Raw genomic sequence first — 26,678 nt, 5'->3', positions numbered from 1 at the left:
GGTTGTACCTTCAAATTCTCAGTGTATGTAAAACAACAGCAGCGGTTTTACAAGTATTTCATCAAACACCTTGCAGGCAATATCAAAATAAAGAAAAAAGGGTATTTGTTTCATATACATACCTTCCTTGCAACCAGCTGACACATCATTGAGTCATTTCATCAAACACTTGGTGAGCAACATTAATATCAAAGTAACTGAGTCACCAAACTGGTTCGATCTGAGTTCGATTCATGTTAGGGTTTGATCCGAGTCGAGTCGAGCTCGGGCAAGCTCGAACTCGGTTCGAAAGTTTTTCGACCTCAAAAATCAGCTCGACTTGGCTCGAACTCAGCTTCGAACCAAGTCGAATCGAGACCGAGCTAACTCGGTTCGTGTACAGCCCTAGACTTATACAGCTACTCTCTCTCTCTCTCTCTCTCTCTCTCTCTCTCTCTCTCTCTCTCTCTCTCTCTCTCTCTCTCTGTGTGTGTTTGTGTGTGTGGTGTGTTATTTTGCAGTGTCTTTGAACCTTTTAAATAGCACATGCATGTCTTATTGTCCATTTGAATTGTTCATTCATTAATATAACTAGGAGCAAGTCATGGTGCAAGAATCATGCTAATCCGATGGTCCTAACCCTTTATATGGGGCTAATTTCTGATCTAATGATCCTAATCCTTTGTATGAGGTCAATAATTTGTTACAAGCATCCATTATTTACTAACCATAAATCATATGATTGGAATAATCATATTAAAGTGTTACTTTAGAATTACAAGAAATACAAAGTAGGATCCATCTACTAAATGTTTCAAGTTGATGATTGGATTTATTTTGTTTTCTCGGATCAATCTTGCTCGAAAGCTTAGAATCATACGAGATTTTTGCAAGGACAATAAGTCATTCCTTGTCACCCTATATTAGTATATATGTATATTATACTTTTGCTATGGTTCCACCTTCATGTGACCTTAGCAATGCCCCTAATATTTGTAAGTAACATGTGGCATGTCCACTGATTGATCTGGGCCATTCGTTCATTCATACAATTGGGAGCAAGCCACCGTGAAAAATCACACCCCTAGGATGATCTTAAACATATGATTAAGAGCATGGGAAATGGATAGTGGATTGAGCGTAGAAACAAAAGATGTCTAACTTTATCTTAGACATCTAATCAATGGTTGTATTGCTTGTGACTCCAAAGTAATACTTTACTTGGGTGATTCTAAGAATGTGATCTATGGCTCATAAAAATTAGCCTCTCTCTCTCTCTCTCTCTCTCTCTCTCTCTCTCTCTCTCTCTCTCTCTCTCTCTCTCTATATATATATATATATATATATAGTCATATAGTCATACTTATATGCACACCTTTGCACACATGTCATGGGAGTATAATCTAAACGGTCCATGTGATGCGGAATCCCATGAAACCCTTAGAGACAAAATTTCACCCTAATCTAAAATTCTAGTGGGTCATAGCAATGAGAAATGCAAATCAAGGGAGGAAATTGTTTTCATTTTTCATGGCCCACCAAAGTTTTGGATCAAAGTAAAAATTGGGCCTAGGGGGTTTCATGAGGTGATACTTCACATGGACTGTTCAAATTTTGGAGTCATATAAGGTATGAGTTCTCAAAAAAGTTCACATGACTTCCATGCAAACTAGCGCGCGGCTAAGCATTCAGATAGATATATATATATATATATATATATATATATATATATATATATATATATATATATATATATATATATATATATATATATATATATGGAAAAGGTACTATGCGCTCGACCTCACGATAAGCTCCCGTGAGGTCGAGCTGTGTGGGCCCCATCGTGATGCGTGTCGACCATCAACACCGTGCATTTGATGGGTCCCCTCTAAATTATGGGATATCCCAAAAATCAGCCATATACGGAACTCAGGTGGGCCATACCATCTAAAATCATGTGAAGGCATGCCAAAAACATATAAAAGCACTTGGTGGGGCCCACCTGAGTTTTGAATGCTACTAAAACTTGGTCTGAACCCTCATCCAAGTGGGACACACATAATGGATGGACTGGATTGGCAAACCACATCTCGGTGGGCCCAAAAAATGATTATGAATGTTTTAATGGTGCACGGCCCCTCCCCACTTCTGTATGTGGTGTGGCCCACACAAGTCACGGATTGACTTGATTTTTGGGACCTATGCCCATGATGGAATGGTGCATCTGACTAATGGGGTAGATGTTCGAAACACATCACAGTGGGGCCCACACAGCTCGACCTCATGGGACGGTCCCATCAGCTCGGGCACATAGTACCTTTTCCCTATATATATTTTGTCACCTCAAGGGAGGCTATTTCTCATGGTCCATACATGAGGCCCCACATGATGGACTGTCCACATTGAAGGTGGGGTTCACACATTGACTGTTCCCATCAAAGGTAGGCCCCGCAATGGATGACCCACATTAATGTGGACCTACATAGTGGATAATTCACATCAAATGTCAACCTATAATGATAAATAGCCCACATCCAAAGCGGGCTAGTATGATGGATGACCCACTTCAAAGGTGGGGCCTACATGATTTATGATCCACATCAAATGTAGACTCCACATGATGAGCAATGGACATTGAAACAAGGCCCCCCATGATGATCACCTGTATCGAGGTAGTCTCACGTGATGGATGATCTACATCAAAGGTTGGTCCCTAATGATGAATGACCCACATCTAAAGCGAGCCCCGCATGATGGGCAACCCATATTGAAGGTGGAGCCCACATGATGGACAGCCCACATAAAAGGTGGGCTTCACATGATAGGCAATTAATAATGGTGGCCGCACATGATGGATGATCCACATCAAGGTGGGCCTCATATGATGGATGGTCCACATCAAAGGTCAGCCTAATGATGAGTGACTCATATCCAAGGCAGCCCCACATGATGGACGGCCCACATTGAAGGTTAGCCCACATGATGGACAATCCACATTAAAGGTGAGCTCCATATGATGGGCGATCCCCACATGATGATCCCCACATGATGGACAATAATATTGATGGTGGACCCATATAATGGATAACCAATATCAAAGGTGGGTCCTACCTAGTGAATAGTGCACATTAAAGGTTGGCCCCTAATGATGAATGGTTCACATCTAAGGTGGGCCCCGCATGATGGATGGCCCACATCAAAGGTGGGGCCCACACAATGAACAATCCACATCAAAGATTGGGTCCAATGAGTGAATGTGGCTAATTTTTGCACAAGGTAATCCTCATGATGAGTCCAACCTATTGAATGGATTAGATATTGCAAGCACATTGAAAGGTTGGAAGTTCTCTCTCCAAGTGAATTATCCATGAGGCTGAGCTCCATGGGCCCCATCATGATGTAGTTTATGGGATATCACAAAAATCAGCTCCATCTGAAACTCAGGTTGGCTAAACAATTTAAAATTATGTGAAATCATCAATTCATACGGTTCATTCAATAATACCTTTGGGAGCAAGCCTGTCACGCCCCAGCCTCGGTAACCAGAATCACAAGGAACCCGATGGCCGGTTCTGGCCGTAACAGCCTCCATAGTACCCCAGTCTCGGCTCCTGAGGCAGGTTCCGATCCTGGAATCCTACAAGGAGGATTTTCATAACAGGATAATCATTTCCAATACGAGTATACCCAAGATCACAGCAAGTACATCTGAGAATAACAAAGGCACACATCGCAAAATCTACTATAAATTTGAACTTTTACAATCATGACTAGCTACGAATGCGTGAACGGTGAGCATGGCAATGTCCAAGCATCCGGAATTCAGCCAGATCCAGCGGTCGCCGCATCACATCACATGAGGAAGAAGGACCAGGTATGATAGCCGTTGGATGTTCATATGGCCCATCACAGGACTGAACGGTGATAAGAATACAAACTCTACCCGTGAGCTTGGCCGGGCTTCTTGGCTGGGTCTGGTCCACCATGTTTAAGGTTTCAAGGCCATTTTTTTTTGTAATAAATCACAAATGGTCGCACGCCTAATCAATGGATGTGGTTTGGCTAGTGACCCCAACACCAGCCAGCTAGCTGGTGTCAAAGCTCCTTGGGCCCCACCATGACGTATGTGTTTAATCCACGCCGTCAATCCATTTTGTGAGCTCATTTTGAGGCATGAGCCCCAAAAATGAGGCCGATCTAAATCTCAAGTGGACCACACAGGAAAACAGTACTGATTGAACGTCCACCATTAAAAACCACCTAGGCTCACTTCAATGTTTAGTTGCCATCCAACCTGTTGATAAGATCACACAGACCTAGATGAAGATAAAACACAAATATCAGCTTGATCCAAGAATTTTGCGGCCCCCAATAAGTTTTCAGCATTAAGTGTTTATCTACACTGTTTCCTGTGGTGTGGCCCACCTGAGATTTGTATCTGTCTCATTTTTGGGCTCATGCCCTAAAATGAGCTGACAAAATGGACATGGTGGAGCCCACAGCTTTGACACCAGTTAGCTGAAACCTCAATTATCAATTTAAAGGAAAGCTTTGATACTCTATCAGAGAATGATGTATGATACACAGGCCCCCTTATTTGACTATACAAGATATGGTGGACATTTATTAGATGGTCCAAGTAAAAAATAGCCAATGGTTCCAGCAAAAATAAAGGCATGCAAGAATCAGATTTTTCAGATTGTTACCTAGTAACACTAACAGTGGGTTCCACAATTTAGGCAGTTCGATTTGAGTGAGAATGTATGCCAGTGTACAACTCTTGAGCGCCTGCATATCAAGTATCATACGCTGCCAGGGTATCGAATATCCTTGAGCACAATATCTACAACATAAAACAATTGCAAGGAGTCCAAACACCATTTCAGGCCGGGTAGAATCTACCAACCATTTTTATATGGTGGACCACAAACAGATTTTGAGCATCTCCAGCAACTCCAAATGGTTAGAAATCATGTGCACCAACTCCACTACTTGTGCGCGTTGAAATCTGAAGCTGTTGTTCTTCATCTAATCATGAAATATATGACAGGGAATGCGAAAAAGCAACACTGGCCAACATGTAAAAAGCAGCTATATGACTAACAGAAAACAAAAGTGAAACAGGGGGAGCAATTCCATATAGAAACAACATATTCCTTTTCCGAAGGACAAGTTTCCTTTTCACAGCTGGAGACTAAGCATACACAAACAGACAGCGAAGGTCTGGTCTTTCCACTCACACATGACACTGACAAACCTGATTAGGTCTTGATGCGTGGGGCCCGATTCGACTTTGTTTACAATTTCAAGCATCTAAAAGGTAGATGGTGCTACTTACAAGTCAATAATAGGAATAAGAATACTGTTGAGTGGAGTGGAGGGTGAGTGCAACTCTACCCATCGGAGCTCCTCAGTAGCTGCAACAGGTGAAGGAACATATTGAGGATATCCAGATAGAGAGCAACCGACGCCCAGATGTAGTCGTCATATGTGTAGCGCTTGATCAGGTTGTCTGTGTCATACACGAGGTATGCAGCGAAAAGGATGGCTCCCAGTCCTCCATAGATGGCGACTGACATAGGCCCGAGTGGGAAGAATATCTGCATAACGTGAAAAATCAAACCCATGGCTGGTTAGTATATGCCTGTGTATATGTATGTAAACATGCGTGCATTCTCAGCTGCAAGCAAAGGTCATCGAACATCTGATAGAAAACTCAAACCAGATATCTGTTTATGAACCAGTTTATCCATTCACTCAATAAACAGCCACAGTTCTTTTACACACCGAGGAGAAGTGTTCACTTTCAGACACTAAAACACACCTCACAAAACGATGCCAAACACATGACTTGCACCTGAGCCACACATCAGGTGGGGCCCACTGTTGAAATGACCTGTCCAAGAAATCAGGCTGATCCAATCATCATTTGGACCACATGCATATGTTGCATGCAGCCCATAGGCAATCTTTAGAGCAGATCATCTACATGGTTGGACCACCTGCTGCAAGCTTGTATGTGCTACAGATGGTCCAGGGTTGGCACATGTAGCTCGTCAGACATGTAATTGAGCAGATGAGAAGCGATAAAGAGAACGATGACATGAGTACAGGATTTTGTCAAACACCGAGAGAAGGATAATCAGAATGTATTGAAGATGCCCAACCTGGATAAAACTAGTCAGGATAAGGACAGTAAGTCCTGCAAATAGAACGGGTCCAAGATAGCTAAAGTCCTTGCCCTTCTTTGCAGCCCAGAAAGTATAGCCAGTCAAGGCAGAAACCACAGCTGATGTTAAAATCAATGCCTCAAGCACAATTCTTCCTGCAATACCAACAAGGAAAGAACTGAATATCCACGAGTATTAATGACAAATTATAATATAAAGGTTTGCTAATTCAAAAACATGTGTAGATCCCAGCACCCTCCCCATGCTGCCACACGAATCAAGCTGGCATCTGCATGGAGCATCCAAGCTGTCAATGCCAGGTGGACTCCATCGAATCAAGCTGGCATCTGCATGGAGCATCCAAGCTGTCAATGCCAGGTGGACTCCACCATTTAAGATGCCCTGGTCCAGAAACCAGGCCAGTCCACTCAGTGTAATGAAAAAAAGATGGATGGCTAAAGAACTTGCCAAGTTTTTTCTAGCCATCCATTTGTTTATTACATTGTGGCCCCACCTGATGAGTAGACTGGAGTGACTGTTGGGTCCAGTCGCATACAAGGTGAGGTAAGCCTCATGGATGGCTAGGATGTTGCACACATGTGCTATGTTGGGACATGTCAGCGAGTGTAGAGAGCCTGGAATCTACATGCATGAGGAATTTGGAAACCTCTATAATATAAATTAATTTAGAGAAAGAAAATTATAGATCAACGGGGGAGATGATCAAAACCTTTTGTGTTAGCACAGGCAATTCCAACGCTTATGCTCAGGCAAAGTGTGAACAGTCCAAGGAATATAAAATTCAATGGATGACTCTGCCGATATGAATACAAGGGGCACAACACTGCACATTGGAGAGTGTGAGGTATGTTAACTACTTGCTGATTGGATATTAGAAGACATTCCATGAAGATCAAATTAATTTAGGATGCAGAGCATTAGACAAAATATTTGGATTTTTCTTAAAATACAAGGAATATAAAATTCAATGGATGACTCTGCCGATATGAATACAAGGGGCACAACACTGCACATTGGAGAGTGTGAGGTATGTTAACTACTTGCTGATTGGATATTAGAAGACATTCCATGAAGATCAAATTAATTTAGGATGCAGAGCACTAGACAATATTTGGATTTTTCTTAAAATGTGTAAATTATCTGGGTGTAAATTATCTGGGAAGCCTGGCCTGCATCTATATGGATGGGACAGGAGGCTGGATGAAACAAATGTTTCTCTTGACTTCATTTCTGAGTATGAGAGAGAGAGAGAGAGAGAGAGAGAGAGAGAGAGAGAGAGAGAGAGAGTCCCGCTTAACGAATTCCACATATGTTGGCCCGCTTTACAATCCTGCTTTGCCAATCAATCCTAAGGCCTGGTTCTCTACGAGTGAGCAAGCCTTCATATGCCTTCTCACCACCTCAATTTGAGTCCTTTTAGGTCTTGTCCGTCCCAGCTAGGGGTTTACTTTGAGGAAATGGTGAGGGTACCAAATGTATGTGTGAGGATGGATACGAAACGGATTTCTCGAGGTTTTCTTACTAGAGGGATCTAGATGATGGGTATGATCACGTAGGGTCTCATTATTGCTAATCACTTCAGGAAGATTTGGGTTGGATTTGGTGTGGATTTCTAGGCATTGAGTAGGGTACTTGGGTTAGATTTTCTGACCTAAAATCTAACCTTTATTGAATCTGGTTAGAAGGTGGGTAGGGTAATGATGAGCCATTTTGGATATAGAAAACAGGGATCCATGTGTGGAATCAGGATTTATATTGTTGGGATCCTGCATGGGTAATAAAGTCGGCATTGTAGATTACATCCTCACACTTGCATCTAGTGTGGTTCTCCATGACTCATGTAGACTCGAAACCATTATCTGATCACCTTTGGTGATTGATCACTATTTTTCCGGACATTCCTCTCACTACCATGGTTCTTTGCTATCAATTATTCTTTTGGGTGCCAACTCGGACCATGAATTCATCTGACATAAGGGATGCAATTCTCTGCATCCTCAATGCTCGGGTTGTTCAAACCAAGGACCTGGTTCGGGGTTGAGCCTTGATCTAGTGGGGGTTCAATTTGGTTGAACATGTATTTGTTCTGTAAATGACTGATTCTACCACATTAAAAACATACACTAAGGAGAGACTTAATATTCAAATGGTTGTCACGGCTTACCCACATGAGCAACAATCTTTGACAATTTCTCCCACTTATAATATTTAAACAAGAGATAAGGCAAATTGGCCTAGATTAACACGCTTGTGACTTGAAAGTTAGTTTGCCATAAATGTCATATCAAGGTCTAATCTAATCTCTAAAGACCATTAATATAAACTTTGAACATGTTGAATTCTACCATGAAATAGAATACAATGAAATCATTCAAAGGGGGGTTTGAAATGATGAAGAACTCACCTTTAACTTTCAACATTACCAATAATTTCTCATTCAAATGCAATAAGCTAAGGGAGTTTTGCATGAATTTACCAATAGGGCCTGTTCGGATTTGATGAGATCTAAATTGATGAAAACATCAATTTAGAAAAGCTAAAAAAAAATTAAAATTTTTTTTTTTTAAAATGATGAAAACATCGTTCCAATTAAAAAAATTGTTTCTATTATTTGTTTTCATAAATTTGATGAAAATTCCATTTCCATTTCCCTAATTTATTGGAAAATACCCTTTGTCACTTCCTTAACAATACTCAAGAAACATAATTTCCAAGAAATTAAAGAAAAAGAGAGGAAACCATCCCTATACAAAGTGTACTACATGGTAAACATGTGCTACCAACCATCTTCAAGTTCCCCACATGTGCAAGTATCCATCTCCAAGCTCCCCACTCGCACAATTGTCCATCTTTAAGCACCAGACATGTGACAAAGTGCCACATGGGCAACATGTGTTGTCACCATCCATCTTAAAGAACCATGTGTTCCAATGTGCCACATGTGCAACATGTGCCACCGTCATACTTAGGCACCTCACATGCCACGTGCTGTTGTGTGAATCTGCCACATGTATCACCATCGATCTTCAAGAAATTACACGTGCCAATGGATGACAAGTGCAACACGTACCAACAGCTATGTTCAAGCACCCCAATGCCAATGTGCTACATGTGACACCATCCAACTTCAAGCACCCCACATGTCCCACCATCCATCTTGAAGCACCCCACATGAGCAATTGTGCCAATGTGCCATATGTACCACTGTCCATCTTCACATACTCCACATGTGCCAATGTATGACATGTGCAATATGTGCCACTCTTCATCTTCAAGCGTCTTGCATGTGTGAACATGCTACATGAGTCGGCATCCATCTTCAAGTGCCTCGTGCCCCACATGTGCACCAGGTGCCACCATCCATGTTCAACCAGCCCACATGTGCCAAAATCCATATTCAACACCACACATGTGCCACCTTGCCAAAATTCATCATCAGCACCACACATGTGCCACCTATCTTCAAGTAAATTTTCATGAAAACTTCCTTTTCTCCAAACAACATATTTAGGAACAGAGAAAAAATTTCAAGAAAATCCTATTGAAAAACAATCAAGGGAAACAACTTTTCCTTTCCCACAATTCCATAGAAATGTCGTTTCCTGAGAAAAACCATTTCCTCCTTTTCTTCCACGAATACAAATGGGCCCAAAGTTTCCTCCTCGAATGATGAATTCAGACATGTTCAAAGTTTATGTAAACGGCCTTTGGAGATTGGCTGATCAAACCTTGATGCTGCAATCATGGCAAAGCAACTTGAAAGCTAATAAAGCGCATTCCTAAGAGCAACAATCTAGGTCTGACTCTCCCACCTTCCGTTTGAATATTGGAAATGTGAGAAACTGCCAAGAATCGTTGCTCATGTAAGAAAGTCCCTCAACCCAAACCCAAGAATACAAAACCTAGCAAAAGGCCCTCATTATTTGGAATTTATCTATAAGAAATCTCTAAGGGATTGCTTGGTTAGTTGTAAATGCATGTAAATGGTGGAAACTAAGTAATGATGACTTACTTTGGTATTTCCCGCAATAAGGATGTTGACAAGTGTGGATTTTGAAAAGAGAATCACATAAACATTGTGAGCCCCACTATGCTGTATGTATTTTATCCACATCGTCTCTTCATTTTGTCAAATCATTTTAGGACATGTGCCCAAAAATGAGGCAATTCCAAAACTTCTGTAGCCCCCAAGAAGTTTTCAATGGTAGGCGTTCAATCCTCATTGTTTTCTGTGGTGTGGTCCACTTGCGCTTTGGATCTGCCTCATCTTTTGGCTCATGCCCTAAAATGATCTGGAAAAAAAATGAACGGACGACATTGATATAGCACATGTGTCATGGTGGGGGCCACGGGCCACCTATTACGAGGTTGAGTTTTCCTTGATTTTCGAGGTGAAACAATGAGCATTTGTCATAATCACTTATTTACCACCGTTTACATGCATTTACAACTAACCAAACAGGCCCTAAATTTCTTATTCTTCATAGAAGGCCACTTTGACAGGGGTTTATGTAGATGTTGAGTTGGGACTTGGGAAGAACCCTCCCTAAAGGTGCTACGATTCAATTCAGGGACTTTTAAGTTCTGGCAACCCTTTGAATATGAATCCTCTCTAGTGTCTATTTCAATTGTGGAGGAATAGGGCATCTTCAAAATACTACCTACAAAATAATTCAAAGGGACCCACAATGGGGAGGATAGAATTCTAACCAAGTCCTTGCTCTAAATAATATGAGCATTGAGGGAAGGTGGCGCCCCCTATGGTGGTTCAATCCATGCCCAAACGTAGCAACCAAGGATACCCAAAAATACAAAGAAAAATCAAGCCACAAGGAATGCTAGGAAAAATGGTGATGCATCAATGGTGGTGTATGGAGAACAGATTATGGTTACATGCTCTCGAGGGAAGCACGCTTAAGTAAATGGAGATGATGACATCAGCAATACTCACCTTACTTCTTATGCAACAACCTAACGGCCAAATCTTGACACTAATCCCAACAATTCATGCAGACGTGGATTCTTACCATCGATGTCCAAAGTTATTCATCATGACCCCATCCATCATCATCTAAGCCTTATCCCAATTAATTGGGGTCAGCTACATGAATCCCGTTTCGCCCTTCCACTCTATCATTTGGAATGTCATATTGTTCGGATTCATGATGAAAGTAATGGCATAACTTCAATTGTAAAAAATCCTATAGAGCTCATATTTGGGTAAGAAAAACCAACCCAAATGCCGCCAGTCAACGCCTTGGGGGTTTCACACCAAATCCAACGCAAATCTCTTGAAAGATATTAATCAAGATAACAACTCTGATGTAATTACCCATCCTTTTGAAACCCCCTTGGAAAAAGACTTGGGAATCCTTCTCCTATCCCTCCTCTCTCATCCATACAACTGATAGTTCCAAAACTGTCCACCATACCATTGCAACAAGTCCCTCAGCAAACATGAACAAAGAAGAAGGCAGTAGTTATGAGAAGATGAACTCATCTGTAGCACAGAATCATCACCTTGATTGCAAGGACATCATCCTATTCAGCCCATCTGCCGCTGATTATGCAATATTTTAACACCTTTGCTAGCCAGGTTGAGCTCTCGCAACCTCTGAATGTTTTGAAGGAGAATTGGTCAGCTATTGGGGAAGGTGATGGGGACATCAGATGACCTACTCGAGTGTACTAGAGATGAAGATGATCATCCGCATCAGCACAACTTTCTTTGTGGATGGGAGACGAGTTCTACATGGAGCCCGCCGGTCCATTTTGAAGACCCCACATGCATTGGATGTGCATCAGGAAGACCCCACCATGGGATGATGCATGTGGGCTGCTTAGGAGATCATTTTAATCATAAGATTTCCATTTCGTGTCGATCCGACCATTGGATCTTTCCAATCAGGCCATCCGGTCACCAGATCTTTTATTTCGGGCCCCTTGGACTCTGATCTTGCTTTCTTTATGTTTTTTTTTTTGTTATTTTTAGGAGTTATTTGATGGTTGAGATTGATAATATATGTTTTAGTTTTCTTATTTTGGATAATAAGCCACTTTACTTAAGTGAGTAGCATAGTTGTAATTATGCTGGATTTTAATTCCGAATTTTTAATTATAAAAGCACAATGGGTGGAATTCCTACCCTGATACAGGACATGAAAATTAGATATGATATGCGAGATTTCAGGCTTAAGATCACATTAGTTCAGAAACAATTACACAAATTCCATATTCCACATGAAAGTCCAAACATTCAATTAAGGGGAATCTATGCGGGTCCAGGCTTACACATGATAGGGCTGGATCAATAAAAATTATAAACCAAACAATACTCAAAGATAAGAAATAATCATCCACACATGCATAGTAATCAATCTCTAATCCAAGGGATTCATAAATTCCAATTCGGAGAACCTTAGGGTAAGAAAATAGGCATAAAATTGGAGATTTGAGTAATTTAGGGTTAGGTTTAGGGATTTTGGGTGAAAGCGGAGTGAAAGAGAGGAGAGAGACGAACCAGAGAAGTATCGCACGCGTGGACAACAATAATGGCCCAGACGTACGTGCGTGTGATCTCGGCCGCATGTGTGTGTGGGGCCCACTACTCAGAAAAAGATCACCTTTGCCTTGGTCGGTCAGGGATTGACTCCAAAATCCCTAAATCTAAGCTTGATCCGATGTACGGTTTGTACGTGGTGCTCCGCCGAAGTTTCAGCCCTCCTGTAAGGTCAGATTCTGAAATTATGCTGTGGGGAGGAGAATTGCTGCAATAAATAATTGATTCGAAGTGTAAATGATGGGGTGAGATGAAAAGAATGGATGGTAGAAGATAGGTAGTACAGATGGCGATGGATGGGGCGAATTGAGATAGATGTGGCTTCGCACCATGGTAGTTAACCCTTCGATGAAGGGAGGGCTTCACACCCAATTAGGCTTCACAACTCAGAGAGTAGGAAAACACAGAATTTTTATTAATCTTCAATGACATTAAAAAAAGCTACAAGGGGTGCCTATTCATAAGGAAAACCCTATGCCCTAAAAACTCGCACTATGTGCGCAACCTATTACTTGGCGATGAAGTAAACTAAAATAAAAATCAAACAAAGAAATCTAAAACATTCACGATGTTCTAAATAATAACAATAAGCAAAACCTAAAATATGAAATCAATCCGACGAGTGGGCCACGATCATGAGATCCCATGATAGCTTTTCTTGACTATCGGGCCCACTTTTTTTGAATCAAAACTTGTCTTCTAGCTAGGAGGCCCTCCCTGGACGTCGTCATCGAGCCAAATCGATGGTGGGGTCCTCCTTCTACGTACGTACGTGTAGGGGTGGTGGTATGCATACGAGTGTGCCCATGATGTCCCCATCAATTCTCCCCGGCTGCGAAGATTTCGCCACTGGCGAAATAAAACTCCAAAACCGATCCAGGATGTCAGGATCAAGTCTCTGAAAGTCCTCCTCAGTGAGCCACGTGTTATCTGAAGCTGGGCGTGACTTCCATTTAATCAGGTACTTCTGAACCCGGCCATCTGACGTAGATATTACCTGATGATCCAGAATATCCTCTATTTCCTCTCGAGGTGTAGGAAGCGTAGGTACGTGAGGTAGAGGCCGAGAAAATGGGTCGGGAAGGATAGGTATGAGATGTAGTAGCTGGGAAGATGGGTCAAGACAGGTAGGTATGGGAGGTAGAGGCTGAGAAAATGGGTTGGGACGGGTAAGTATGGGAGGTAAAGGTTGGGAAAATGGGTCGGGACGGGTAGTTATGTGATGTAAAGGCTGGGAAAATGGGTTGGGAAGGGTAGGTATGGGAGGTAGAGGCTGAAAAAATGGGTAGGGATGGGTAGATATGGGAGGTAGAGGCTGGGAAAATGGGTCGGGAAGGGGTCATGGTTCAAGGGATAATAAGGGGAATCAGGATGAGTGGGCGAAGGGCCAGACAAAGTATCAGTAGTCCCCTGAAAAGTAACTAAATCTTCCACGTCGGATGTGAAATTAATTCCCATGGAAGGTGGAAGATCTACCTCATACACACTGAGACCGTTTCGTTTTATAATTTTGAAAGGTTCAGCGCTACGCGCGTGACTTACGAACGGCCCTCGAAGGGTACCGCTCGGGGCTGATGCGGACCATCACGAAGTCCCCAATATTAAATCATTTGAAACGTTTATGCTGGTCTGCAGAAAATGTGCAATGCTCATTACTAGTCATGATCTTCTGCCTGATTTATTGATGTCATGAATGAATGTGATGCGCAAAAGACTCTGCAGACTCTGACAACCTATGGGACAGTGACATAGGGGGCAAGATCAATAGGTTTCCTAGGTTTATAACCAGTAACGACTTCACGAGGACTTAGACCTGTGGACCTATCGACAATACTATTCAACGTAAACTCGGCTGTAGGTATTACAGTGTCCCATGTTTTGGTGTGCTCTATATCCCTCTTAGGGAGAGACTCATCCGGTAGACCATCAGGAAAGACATTACGTAACTCATCCATTACCGGAATGGCCTCAGTGGGTAACTCTACACTAGCCTCTGGTGCACTCTCTCCAGCCACAAGGCTGCACATGTTGTACCCCTCAAAATAGTGGTCTTGATGTCTCTCATGGGGTGAATGCACAGGTGCACACCCATAATTGATTCCTTGACCAACTCCATTCATTGGTCTATCCTCCAGGCCACCTGCCTGAGATTGGACATCTACCCCGATGGTGGGGTTTGTCTTGGCAATGGTCTTTAATTGGGTAATGCGTACATCAAGCTGTTCAAAGCATTGGTCCATTTCCAAGCGCTTAATCATAAACTCTAACTTCTGGGACAGCTTGTTTAGTGACTTTTGCAATTGTTTCATGTTTAGTGTAAGGTGCCAACCAAAATTCAGCAATATAATTGTCAAAATATAAGTTTTTTTTTTTTTAAGAAACAACCTAGTTTCTAAAAAACGAAAAAGGAAAGTTTTTTAAAACAAGTTAGGAAAGTTTCTAAAAAAAAGAAAAAACAAATTAGGAAAGTTTCTAAAGAAAAGCAACATAGTTTCTAAAAACGAAAAATGAAAGTTTCTAAAAACAAATTAGGAAAGTTTCTAAAGAAACAAATTAGGAAAGCTTCTAAAAAAGAAAAAAACAAATTAAAAAAGTTTCTAAAAAAAACAACCTAGTTTCTAAAGAAAAAGAAAAAGGAAAGTTTCTAAAAATAGAAAGTAAGTTAGTTTCTAAAAAAAAAAAAAAGGAAAGTAAACTAGTTTCTAAAAAAGAAAAAGGAAAGGAAATTAGTTTCTAAAAACAGATTAAGAAAGTTTCTAAAAAAATAGTTTCTAAAAAAAACATAAAAGGAAACTTTCTAAACCTAGAAATAGAAAACTAAGTTCTAAAATAATTCAAATAAGGGGATAACAGAAAATTTCAGCAGCTTATGTCAGGGTTTAAGGACCTCTAAACAGCCATATATCATGAGAATTGATGCGTAATGGACATAAATAACCAAACCCTAAACATGTAATGAATTCCCCTACAAGAACCCTAGGCACTGATACCAAATTTGATGCAGGACATGAAAATTAGATATGATATGCGAGATTTCAGGCTTAAGATCACATTAGTTCAGAAACAATTACACAAATTCCATATCCCACATGAAAGTCCAAACATTCAATTAAGGGGAATCTATGCAGGTCCAGGCCTACACATGATAGGGCTAGATCAATAAAAATTATGAACCAAACGATACTCAAAAATAAGAAATAATCATCCACACATGTATAGTAATCAGTCCATAATCCAAGGGATTCATAAATTCCAATTCGGGGAACCCTAGGGTAAGAAAATAGGCATAAAATTGGAGATTTGAGTAATTTAGGATTAGGTTTAGGGATTTTGGGTGAAAGCGGAGTAAAAGAGATGAGAGAGAAGAACCAGAGAAGTACCGCATGCGTGGACAAAAATAATGGCCCAAACGCACGTGCGTGTGATCCCGGCCGCACGTGTGTGGAGCCCACTATTCAGAAAAAGGCCACCTTAGCCCTGGTCGGCCAGGGATTGACTCCAAAACCTTCAAATCTCAGCTCAAGCCGATGTATAGTTTGTGCGTGGTGCTCCGCCAAAGTTTCAGCCCTCCTGTGGTGTCAGATTCTGAAATTCTGTTGTAGGAATGAGAATTGCTGCAAGAGATAATTGATTCGAAGTGTAGATGATGTGGTGAAATGAAAGGAATGGATGGTAGAAGATGAGTAGTAGAGATGACGATGGATGGGGCGAATCGGGATAAATGTGGCTTCGCACCACAGTAGTTAACCCTTCGATGAAGGGAGGGCTTCGCACCCAATTAGGCTTCACAACTCAGAGAGTAGGAAAACGCAGAATTTTTATTAATCTTCAATGGCATCAAAAAAAGCTACAAGGGGTGCCTATTTATAGGGACCCCCAAGAAGTTTTCAATGGTAGGCATTTGATCCTCCTTGTTTTCTGTGGTGTGGTCCACTTGCACTTTGGATCTGCCTCATCTTTTGGCTCATGCCCTAAAATGATCTGGAAAAAAAAATGAACGAACGACATTGATATAGCACATGTGTCATGGTGGGGGCCACGGGCCACCTATTACAAGGTTGAGTTTTCCTTGATTTTCGAGGTGAAACAATGAGCATTTGTCATAATTACTTATTTACCACCGTTTACATGCATTTACAACTAACCAAACAGGCCCTAAATTTCTTATTCTTCATAGAAGGCCACTTTGCCAGGGGTTTATGTAGAAGTTGAGTTGGGACTTGGGAAGATCCCTCCCTAAAGGTGCTACGATTCAATTCAGGGACTTTTAAGTTCTGGCAACCCTTTGAATATGAATCCTCTCTAGTGTCTATTTCAATTGTGGAAGAATAGGGCATCTTCAAAATACTACCTACAAAATAATTCAAAGGGACCCACAATGGGGAGGATAGAATTCTAACCAAGTCCTTGCTCTAAATAATATGAGCATTGAGGGGTGAAGGTGGTGCCCCCTATGGTGGTTCAATCCATGCCCAAACGTAGTAAACAAGGATACCCAAAAATACAAAGAAAAATCAAGCCACAAGGAATGCTAGGAAAAATAGTGATGCATCAATGGTGGTGTATGGAGAACAAATTATGGTTACATGCTCTCGAGGGAAGCACACTTGAGTAAATGGAGATGATGACATCAGCAATACTCACCTTACTTCTTATGCAACAACCTAACTTCTTATGCAACAACCTAACGGCCAAATCTTGACACTAATCCCAACAATTCATGCAGACGTGGATTCTTACCATCAATGTCCAAAGTTATTCATCATGACCCCATCCATCATCATCTAAGCCTTATCCCAATTAATTGGGGTCAGCTACATGAATCCCATTTCGCCTTTCCACTCAATCATTTGGAATGTCATATTGTTCGGATTCATGATGGAAGTAATGGCATAACTTAAATTGTAAAAAATCTATAGAGCTCATATTTGGGTAAGAAAAACCAACCCAAACACCGCTAGTCAACGCCTTGGGGGCTTCACACCAAATCCAACTCAAATCTCTTGAAAGATATTAATCAAGATAACAACTCTGATGTAATTACCCATCCTTTTGAAGCCCCCTGGAAAAAAGACCTGGGAATCCTTCTCCTATCCCTCCTCTCTCATCCATACAACTGATAGTTCCAAAACTGTCCACCATACCATCGCAACAAGTCCCTCAACAAACATGAACAAAGAAGAAGGAAGTAGTTATGAGAAGATGAACTCATCTGCAGCACAGAATCATCACCTTGATTGCAAGGACATCATCCTATTCAGCCCATCTGCTGCTGATTTGGCGATATTTTAACACCTTTACTAGCCAGGTTGAGCTCTCGCAACCTCTGAATGTTTCAAAGGAGAATTGGTCAGCTACCGGGGAAGGTGATGGGGACATCAGAGGACCTACTCGAGTGTACTAGAGACGAAGATGATCATCCGCATCAACACAACTTTCTTTGTGGATAGGAGACGAGTTCCAAATGGAGCCCGTCGGGCCATTTTGAAGACCCCACATGCATTTGATGTGCATCAAGAAGACCCTACCGTGGGAAGATGCATATGGGCTGCTTAGGAGATCATTTTAGTTATAGGATTTCTATTTTGTGTCGATCCGACCGTTGGATCTTGTCAATCAGGCCATCCGGCCACCAGATCTTTTAGATTTGGGCCCTTGGACTCTGATCTTGCTTTCTTTATGCTTTTTTTTTAGGAGTTATTTGATGGTTGAGATTGATAATATATGTTTTAGTTTTCTTATTTTAGATAATAAGCCACTTTACTTAAGTGAGTGGCACAGTTGTAATTATGCTGGATTTTAATTCTGAATTTTTAATTATAAAAGCACAAAAGGGGTGGAATTCCTACCCTAGTGATGTTATTGAGAAGAAAAAAAAAAAAAAAAGAGTGGAACTCTCTTGTGTAAAGGAATTTTCCTCCTTATTTTCTAGGTTTTTTTATTAAAAAAAAAAAACCTTCCCTTCCAAATAAATTGTGGAAGGGTAGAAGCTAGTTCGGTGATAGATTCCAAGGTACATCATTCCTCTTCCTCTTCTTCAAAAGGTATTCTTCGTTTTACATCCTTCATCTTTCTTCTTCGAAAGGTATTATTCTTATTCTCTTATCTTCCTCTTTTCCCTTCCATTACAACCTTCTAAACCCTAGATCTTCAATTTCTTATTTTCCCCAATTTCTAAGAACCCTAATTCCAAAATCCTCAATTCCCATGAACCCTAATTCTCCATATTTTAGATTTCTCCCTTCCTAACCTTAATCATAAAACCTACAAATTTGTCCCTTGAGTGTGGAATATGCCTATGCTAAATTGGAAGTTCTATCCTTCCATCGGTCCTAGTTTTAATTGATTTATGTGATTTCTTAGCATGCATGCATGTGATTTAGGTTAAATTAGATTTTATTCCTATTAATTACTCTTAATTACTTGGTAAGTTAGCATATTTTGTTAATTGAATTACTTTATGGACTCTTTCATAATCTTCACGTTGCATGTTAGCATTAAATCATGTGTCCTGCATCAGAAGGAGAACACCTATATGTTCTCTTCTACCTCTATGGAGATCTGCTACAAGGATGAAAAGACTAGTGGCACCAAATGCTACAAGTTCAAGAAGTTAGCCTAGAAGGGTAAAGGAGTGACTAGTATCACAAAGGTTAAGCCAACCTCAATGATGGCCCAAAGATTCAGGTCTACCAAGGGAAAGGAATTCTAGTGCAAGATCAGAAAGAAAGCTGGCAACATATGTCCATAGACTAGGAGCAAGAAAAGTATTTCAATTATTAACTTCTTTAATCTTAATAATGATGGTTAGTTGGAATGTTAAGGGCACTCTCAGATATGCCCCTCTTGCAAGCTGTCAATGAAACCCTTATGCACAATATTCCTACCAGATACACAAATTCTTTAGGAACTTAGCTGTGGGACATCAGGTGATTCCAGTCAATGGATATGCAAGAAGCATTTGGCTTTTTCTGGTTTAAACAAGATATCGGGATCTATATTATGAACTGCATAAAGCAAGATACACATCTAATCACCATTAATGGCTCCTTATGATTATCTATGGTTGTCCTAATTCGATTGGAAGAAACTGCATGTGGCAGAACTAAAGACATATATCAAACTCTTATTTGAGGCCGTGGATCCTCATAGGAGACTTTAACACAATCCTCGGCCCATCAGAAACATGCACCCCTGCAAATATACCTTACAGATCAAAGCACAATTTTCGAAAAGCCATCAAGGAATGCAATTTGATCATGGTTAAAAGACTAGGCCAATCTCAATTAGAGTCACGACCTGCCTGAGTCAGGGTTGAATCAGCCCGACTACCCCGAATAGGGGGTGACTTGTGGTGCCGGAATGAATCAGGTCCAACCTCAGATGAGTCGCACATGACCCTATCAAGTCTTAAAACCATGAATCTGAAGGACATCGGTTTTTGAGGAAACCCATTACCTGGGATAATTGCCGGTCTGGATTAGTAAACATAAAAGAAAGACTTGACTGCGCTCTAACCTGGAAAGGAGAACTGCAAACCCAAAGGTACCTACTCAACTCAATCTCCCTAAGATTGTGTTGGAACATTTCCCCCATCTTATAACTACACAGTCCACCAAGTTCAGAGCTAGACCCTTGTTCTGGTTTGAGGCAATCTAGATCAACCACCCAGATTTCAGAAACACCATGCAACAAAACTGTAGGTGTAATTATGGGGTTCATTGGCATTCTGGTTTAGCCATTGTATTAAAAATGTGAGAAAAACTCTTATCAGTCGGAATAAACAAACTTTTGGCAATGTGGAAAGGAAAAGCAAACAAATCAAAGAAAAGTAAATCACAATCAAATTCAGAAGTCCTTAAATCCAAATAAAAAACTACTGATCAATATATTCGTGACGAGATTTATCGTCCAAACACCACAATTTATAAACCAGCAAGAAATCTTATGGTTTCAAAAGCCCTGATGTCAATCGCTAAAATTTGGAGACAGAAACACAAGGTTTTTTTTTCATATCTCAAGATTCTCAACAATAAACACGAGAAAAAAAAAAAAAAACAGACGTACTAAGATTCCAAATACAACCAACATAACATATGAAGGGAAACTGAAAACATAATGATAAATCATTTTAAACAGCTTTCTCGAACAACGGACTTTGAAATAATAATAAAAGTGTCCCAATTATCACTGATGAGGAAAATGAGGGCCTCAGTCAACTCAGATGTTGAGATCTTATTCATAATGGAATGCATTACACCACCCACTTATTCGATCTTAATTAGTTGAAATTCCTGATTTTGTCTGAGCAAAAAGAGGCCTTTATTAGGGTGACCCCTTACCTCAGTATATTTTCATCATTTGCACTGATAACCTTTCAAGATGTATCATTAAAGCAGAACAGTATAAATCAATAAAGCCCATCACAATCCCAAAATCTGGTCCCAAAATATATCATTTGATGTTTGCAGATGAAATTCTACTTTTTGGACGGAATATTAAACTGCTATCATGGATATTCTGAAGCTTTTTTGTAATAATTCTGCACAAAACATCAACCATAACAAATCAAAAAATTATTTCTCCATGGATACACATTGTAGAATTAAAGAACTAATAGCCCGAAGGCCCAGAACCACTGGACCCAAAATCACCTGTGACCCTTCCAATTACCTTGGTGCTTCTATTATAGGAAATAGACCTAGGCATCAGTTAATAAAAGAGTTAATAAAGATGATACAAAACCGGCTTTCCAGATGGAAACTAAAAGTTCTCGCAACTGCAGAAAGGATCACCATAATCAAGTCTATCAAAGTTGAAATTCCAAACTACATAATGTCACAATATGCAAATCCCAGCAAAAATAACGAATGGGTTGGAAAAATTACAAAGAAATATTCTATGGGACAATAACAATGAAAATCATATAAAAAACTTGAGTAAATGGAATTAATTTGTAAACCCATGAGGGATAGAGATCTTGTGATTAAAATAACAAAGCAAACAAATAAGGCTTTTTTAATTGAAACTAGGAAAATTATCAATTAACCAGAAAATCTATGAGCTCAATAATACTAAAAAGTAGACCAAAAATAAACCTTGGATTGCAATTAAAGTAATTACGATGGCATCAAATTGGAAAAACACACTAAAATTAAAGATAGAATCTGCAACTGCTTCTGGGCCATTTGTAATAGTATAAACTAAAACATCTTCTAGAATTCCACCTTAATAAACACCCTTTGGTTTCTTGACACAATAAAAAAATTATTCAAACCCGGAAGCCCTTGATAATTGTGACAATTGCATCCTTCAAAGAATCACCACCTTTGGAAGATTCAACACCAAGGTGTTCCGTATCCGTTACGATACGCCCGTAAAGGCCGATACGTATAGGTAACGGCCATGACCGTTATGCGATACAGGGGTGAAACAGGGTAATTGATTTTTTGGGATCGTATCGGTCGTTACGGTAGCCGTAAAGGCCGTTACGGGGCATAACGACCTTTACCCCCGTAACAATTGAAAAACGACCACTTTTTTTCTATTTAAATCCATTTTTCTCTCCTTTTTCTACTTTTCTCATTCCAAAAACTCTCCTAGATCATTTTACAATAGATTTCGACCACACTTACTATAGTTTTTAATATTAAAAGCATGGATTGAAGTGATTTGAGCGAATAGAAGCTTCAATGGCCTTTTTTTTTTGAAAAAATAGTATTTATGCAAATTTTCTTATTTCTAGTTTTAATGCTTTATTGTGATGTGTAAACATTAGATACATATAATCATGTTCACAAATTCACTAAACAGCTCGATACAACACTCTCACCAAAGAGTGGACCGTTACGCTACCATAAACATATTCAAAACAAAAAATGAATACATATTTGGAATATTTACATTATTCTTGATTTTCTAAATATTTTTTTAGAATTTTTCGGACAAAGAAAATTTTCAACCGTTACGGTGGTCGTAACAGCCGTTACGCTCCCGTATCGGCCATTACAGTCGATACTCATATCGGTAATGGTGGTGACCGTTATGGCCAACGTTACCGATATGGAATACCTTGTTCAACACAGTCCAGTGTGTACTCCGGATGGCCTCAACAGGAATGTGAAATTGCATTACCCTGCATCCCAAAAGTACGTCTTTCGACTGTACTTCAATCCGGAGCTCTTAGAAGGATATACTTCACAAAATCAATGAGGCATACCCCATTATTCATGTTCGATACAATGGACACGATGAAAACCATAAACACCCATCTTTAATTGCTCATTTGCATCCAAAATGTGGAGATTCTTCTCTAAGCTCTTTGGAGTATCTCTCATGAGAACAAATTCGCCCACAGATGCCCTTATCCAAGGGAAGAATTTGCAAAAAGCCAAAGGATACTCTAATGCTATTTAGAAAGCCATTTTCCCATATACCATTAGGTTTGTCTAGAATGAGAGAAACCACAGAATTTTCAGAGAAACAAACTCTGCAGTTGAATACATTATATATAAAATCAAATTCATGACCACAAAATTTGTCAGCAACATAGAGCCAAAACTGGCATACTCAGTCCCAGAATCCATCATTCTTTAACAGTTCAATCTTCAACAAAAGAATCAAAGGCCTATTAGCATTCCAAACCAAAGGATCGCCCTTGTCAAATGGGTTCCCCCAAAACCTCATTTCCATAAACTAAACTTGGATGTTTGTCGTTGAGATCAACCACCACCATGGGGGCTGAGGAATTCTTCGAGGCATTCACCTTCTCCATGGGGGTTCAATATGGCATGTATGCAAGGTAAACATTCCAAGGTCGGAAATTATAGGAAACTCTAAACCAATCACTGATGCCTTTTATCCTGTCAGGGAAAGAAGCCATGGAAAATCTGTGTACTAGTGGAGAACATGCAGCTCCAGTTCCGAAGAATGGATAGGTGGTCCGCCAGTTGTGTATACAAGGAAGCTAATGCCACTGCTAACCTTTTGGCTGCGTCAGCAGTAAGGGAGTATGAAAAATGGGCTGAGGAGCATCCGGAGTTTATTTTTGGGCTGTAAATATAGACTTGCCTACTTGTGCTTTTGTCAGAAAACTCTCAGTTTCTTAATGAATATCAATATTACCAAAAAATCTGGATTTGTAACCCATCAAACATAGAACTTTGAATCAAATGGAGAAGTTACACCCATGCGAGTGAATTACGGCTGTAACGTACTGTAAAAGTACAATGATTACAAATTACAATACTTGTCTCCTGAAAAACAGATAATTTGACTGAAATTGGTGTGATAAATTCATAATGATGATACTTCTACTTACTGAAATGTCAAATCAACAGGAAAAATATACCGATGTGTGTTTGGATAGGAGATTTCCATTGCAATATAATGTAAAATTGTAATAATTACAAATTCCTTCACTTGTTTCCTATTACATCTGCATTTGACCGCTGAATTACGTGTTTAAACAAGTGTTGTAAAATCATAATGATGGCACTTTTACAATACATTACAATTGTAATTCACAATCCAAGCATGCAACATTGAACAAAATAACAACAAACCATGGAAAATAATGGGAAAAAAAAAAAAAACAGTTCAAACACTTTGTTGAACTCTTAAAGTTTGAATAATCAGCGTCAAACCAAGCAAATCGTAACAATCAATTACAAACAAAACAAATCCAAAATCCCACGCAACAAAGATAATGAGACCCAAAAAGCAAAAACAAATCTCAATACGAAACATATACTGTACATCCAAATTACCAATCTTTTCATTGGAGCCAGGATTTTGTACATGAGGGACCCACACAGGTCCCACCATTGACTGCCAATGCTTCAAGAAATGCACGATCAGACAGCCCTCGCAATCCGATGGTTGGCCTGGTAAGGAGAGTCACAAAATATAGCCAATAATCTGAATGCGACGGGAGAAGCTTACTGATAGATACCGCAGGTCATCTGCATTTTGGCCCATCACCAATCCATCATGGGGCCCACCACATGCACAACCCGGATAGTAAAACAAGAGCCCCACCTACACAGAATACTGTCACAAAAGAAGACAACCAGCTTTTGGTCCATGGTTCATCCATCACAGCGCCCACCAGATTCACAACCCAGATTGTAAAACACGGGCCCCACATGAACATTACACAAAAGAAGCCACCCGGTTTTTTGTCCATCGGCCATCCATCGAGGGGGCCATCAGATGCACAACCCAGATCGTAAGGCAAGAGCCCCAATTGCACAGAATACTGTCACAAAAGAAGACACCCGGTTTTTGATCCATGCCCCATCCATCGCGGGGCCTACCAGATGCACAATCCAGATCGTAGAACATGGGCCCCACCTGCACAGAATACGGTCACGAAAGAGGATACCAGTAATTCGGGCCAAGCATTGTGCCATTCCTCTTATAATTAAATAAATAAATAAATAATCAACACCATTTGCCAAAACAAACCCCAAACCACATTCGACGATGATCGAAAACGATAACCCTAAAAACTCGAAGAAAGAGAGCCCACACCACCAAAATGTAAATAGTTAAAAGCAACGGACATGATTGAGAAGGATTGGGAATGGGTCCCACTTACGGAAGAGGGGCAGGATCGCAACACCGAGGGTGAGGTTCGGGCTCCCCGTCAGCGTCTCGTTGATCGGAGCGTACAATACGGTGGCCGCTGAGACGATGGTGGTGAGGAGGATCTGGACGGCCAGGATTCCATAGACCTTGCGGATGAATCCCCATCGGAGCGCGTTCTCGCCGTAGCTGAGCCCTGGATAGAGGGTCCCCTCCTCCAGATCACCCTTCGCCACGCTCGTGAATCCGTACATCCTCTCTCTCTCTCTCTAGAAATGGAAATGGAAATGGCGGAGAGAGACGAGAGGCAGGTATCGATGCGAAACGACGAAGCAAGGTGCTTTTCTAGGTGGGCTGTCCACTCTCGGGTTCGGGTTGGGGTCTGTACTACCCGTACCCGCGATAATTGGGTTCATCTTGCGACGGATCCCAGGCCCACTGTTGAAGTAGAGCTGGGCATTTCATACGCGAACCGTGGATCCGACCCGATTCGAACAGAACCGATGGTCAGGATCGGTTAGGATCGGGTAGCGTAATCTAAATCTGAATTCTTTTCGAGTCGAATTCGAATAGGCTCTGTTCCGAACCGACCCGATTCGAAACCCGATCCAATTGGATCTGATTCGGACCGACCCAATTCGGACCGTATATATTAATGTGTGTGTATGTGTGTGTGTGTGTGTGTATACTTTTACCGCCTGAGTTTTACGTTCGGCGGCAAAAAATTCCGCCCAATCCCATCAACTCTATCTCTCTATCTCTCTCTATCTCTCTATATCTGTGATTCTCTCTCCATATCTGGCTCTCTATTTCTGTTGAAAAAGAAGGCAAGAAGAAGATTTTGACTAAAATGAGGTCGGATGGATTGTGTCAGGCAAACGCAACAAATGTCATTAATGGCATCGCCCCACCTCCCATCTTGGGCAACTCATGGGCACTACTCCCCAAAGAGAGAGTAGAGAGAGTAGACGAGAGAGATTGCATAGAGATATAGCAGGTGGAGTTCGTTTTTTCTCCGTTGCGACTTAGCAGGTGAAGCGAGATAGTCGTGGTTTGTTGATTTGGGATGAGGGCCCAAAAGAGAGCGATTGGATTTATCTGCGGGAGAGAGATATACACGATGTATGTTTTATATCTAAACCGTCCATCCATTTGGCGAGCTCATTTTAAGGCTTCGGATATGCATCAATTTTAGGTTCAACCACTAAAATGATATGAAAAAAAGAATGGACAGCGTGGATAAATCACATGCATTCAGGGTGGGCCTCAATAAAGTTTGGGTGGGCCTCAATAAAGTTTACTCCGTATAATATGACGATTCACCGGTGTACCACGCAACACTATATAGCTAGCTGGAA

General features: G+C 40.7%; 1 protein-coding gene across 1 annotated transcript; it reads right to left on the bottom strand.

Annotated features, from left to right (window-relative positions):
- Positions 1 to 5,097: 5,097 nt before the first annotated feature.
- On the bottom strand, positions 5,098 to 25,620 carry LOC131226153 (BI1-like protein). The gene is made up of 4 exons (XM_058221871.1): positions 25,334 to 25,620; positions 6,883 to 6,996; positions 6,150 to 6,307; positions 5,098 to 5,582 (listed from the first exon to the last, which is right to left on the bottom strand). The coding sequence occupies exons 1-4, from the start codon at positions 25,572 to 25,574 to the stop codon at positions 5,376 to 5,378; spliced, it is 720 nt and encodes a 239-aa protein (XP_058077854.1). The 5' UTR covers positions 25,575 to 25,620; the 3' UTR covers positions 5,098 to 5,375.
- Between the last annotated feature and the right edge of the window lie 1,058 nt (positions 25,621 to 26,678).

The sequence above is a fragment of the Magnolia sinica genome, chromosome 14 (assembly GCF_029962835.1).
Source record: "Magnolia sinica isolate HGM2019 chromosome 14, MsV1, whole genome shotgun sequence".
NCBI lineage: Eukaryota > Viridiplantae > Streptophyta > Magnoliopsida > Magnoliales > Magnoliaceae > Magnolia > Magnolia sinica.
The sequence above is the reverse complement of the archived record's forward strand: the minus strand, read 5'-3'. Positions and strand labels throughout refer to the sequence as shown.

What these genes read in the sequence shown, in the direction of transcription:
- LOC131226153 (XM_058221871.1), bottom strand. Translation starts at nt 25,574, where the DNA reads ATGTACGGATTCACGAGCGTGGCGAAGGGTGATCTGGAGGAGGGGACC. An exon ending in TGCCTGTGCTAACACAAAAG is followed by an intron (nt 6,308 to 6,882) that starts GTTTTGATCATC and finishes TTGGTATTGCAG; the next exon opens with GAAGAATTGTGCTTGAGGCA. An exon ending in TCCTGACTAGTTTTATCCAG is followed by an intron (nt 5,583 to 6,149) that starts GTTGGGCATCTT and finishes CACGTTATGCAG; the next exon opens with ATATTCTTCCCACTCGGGCC.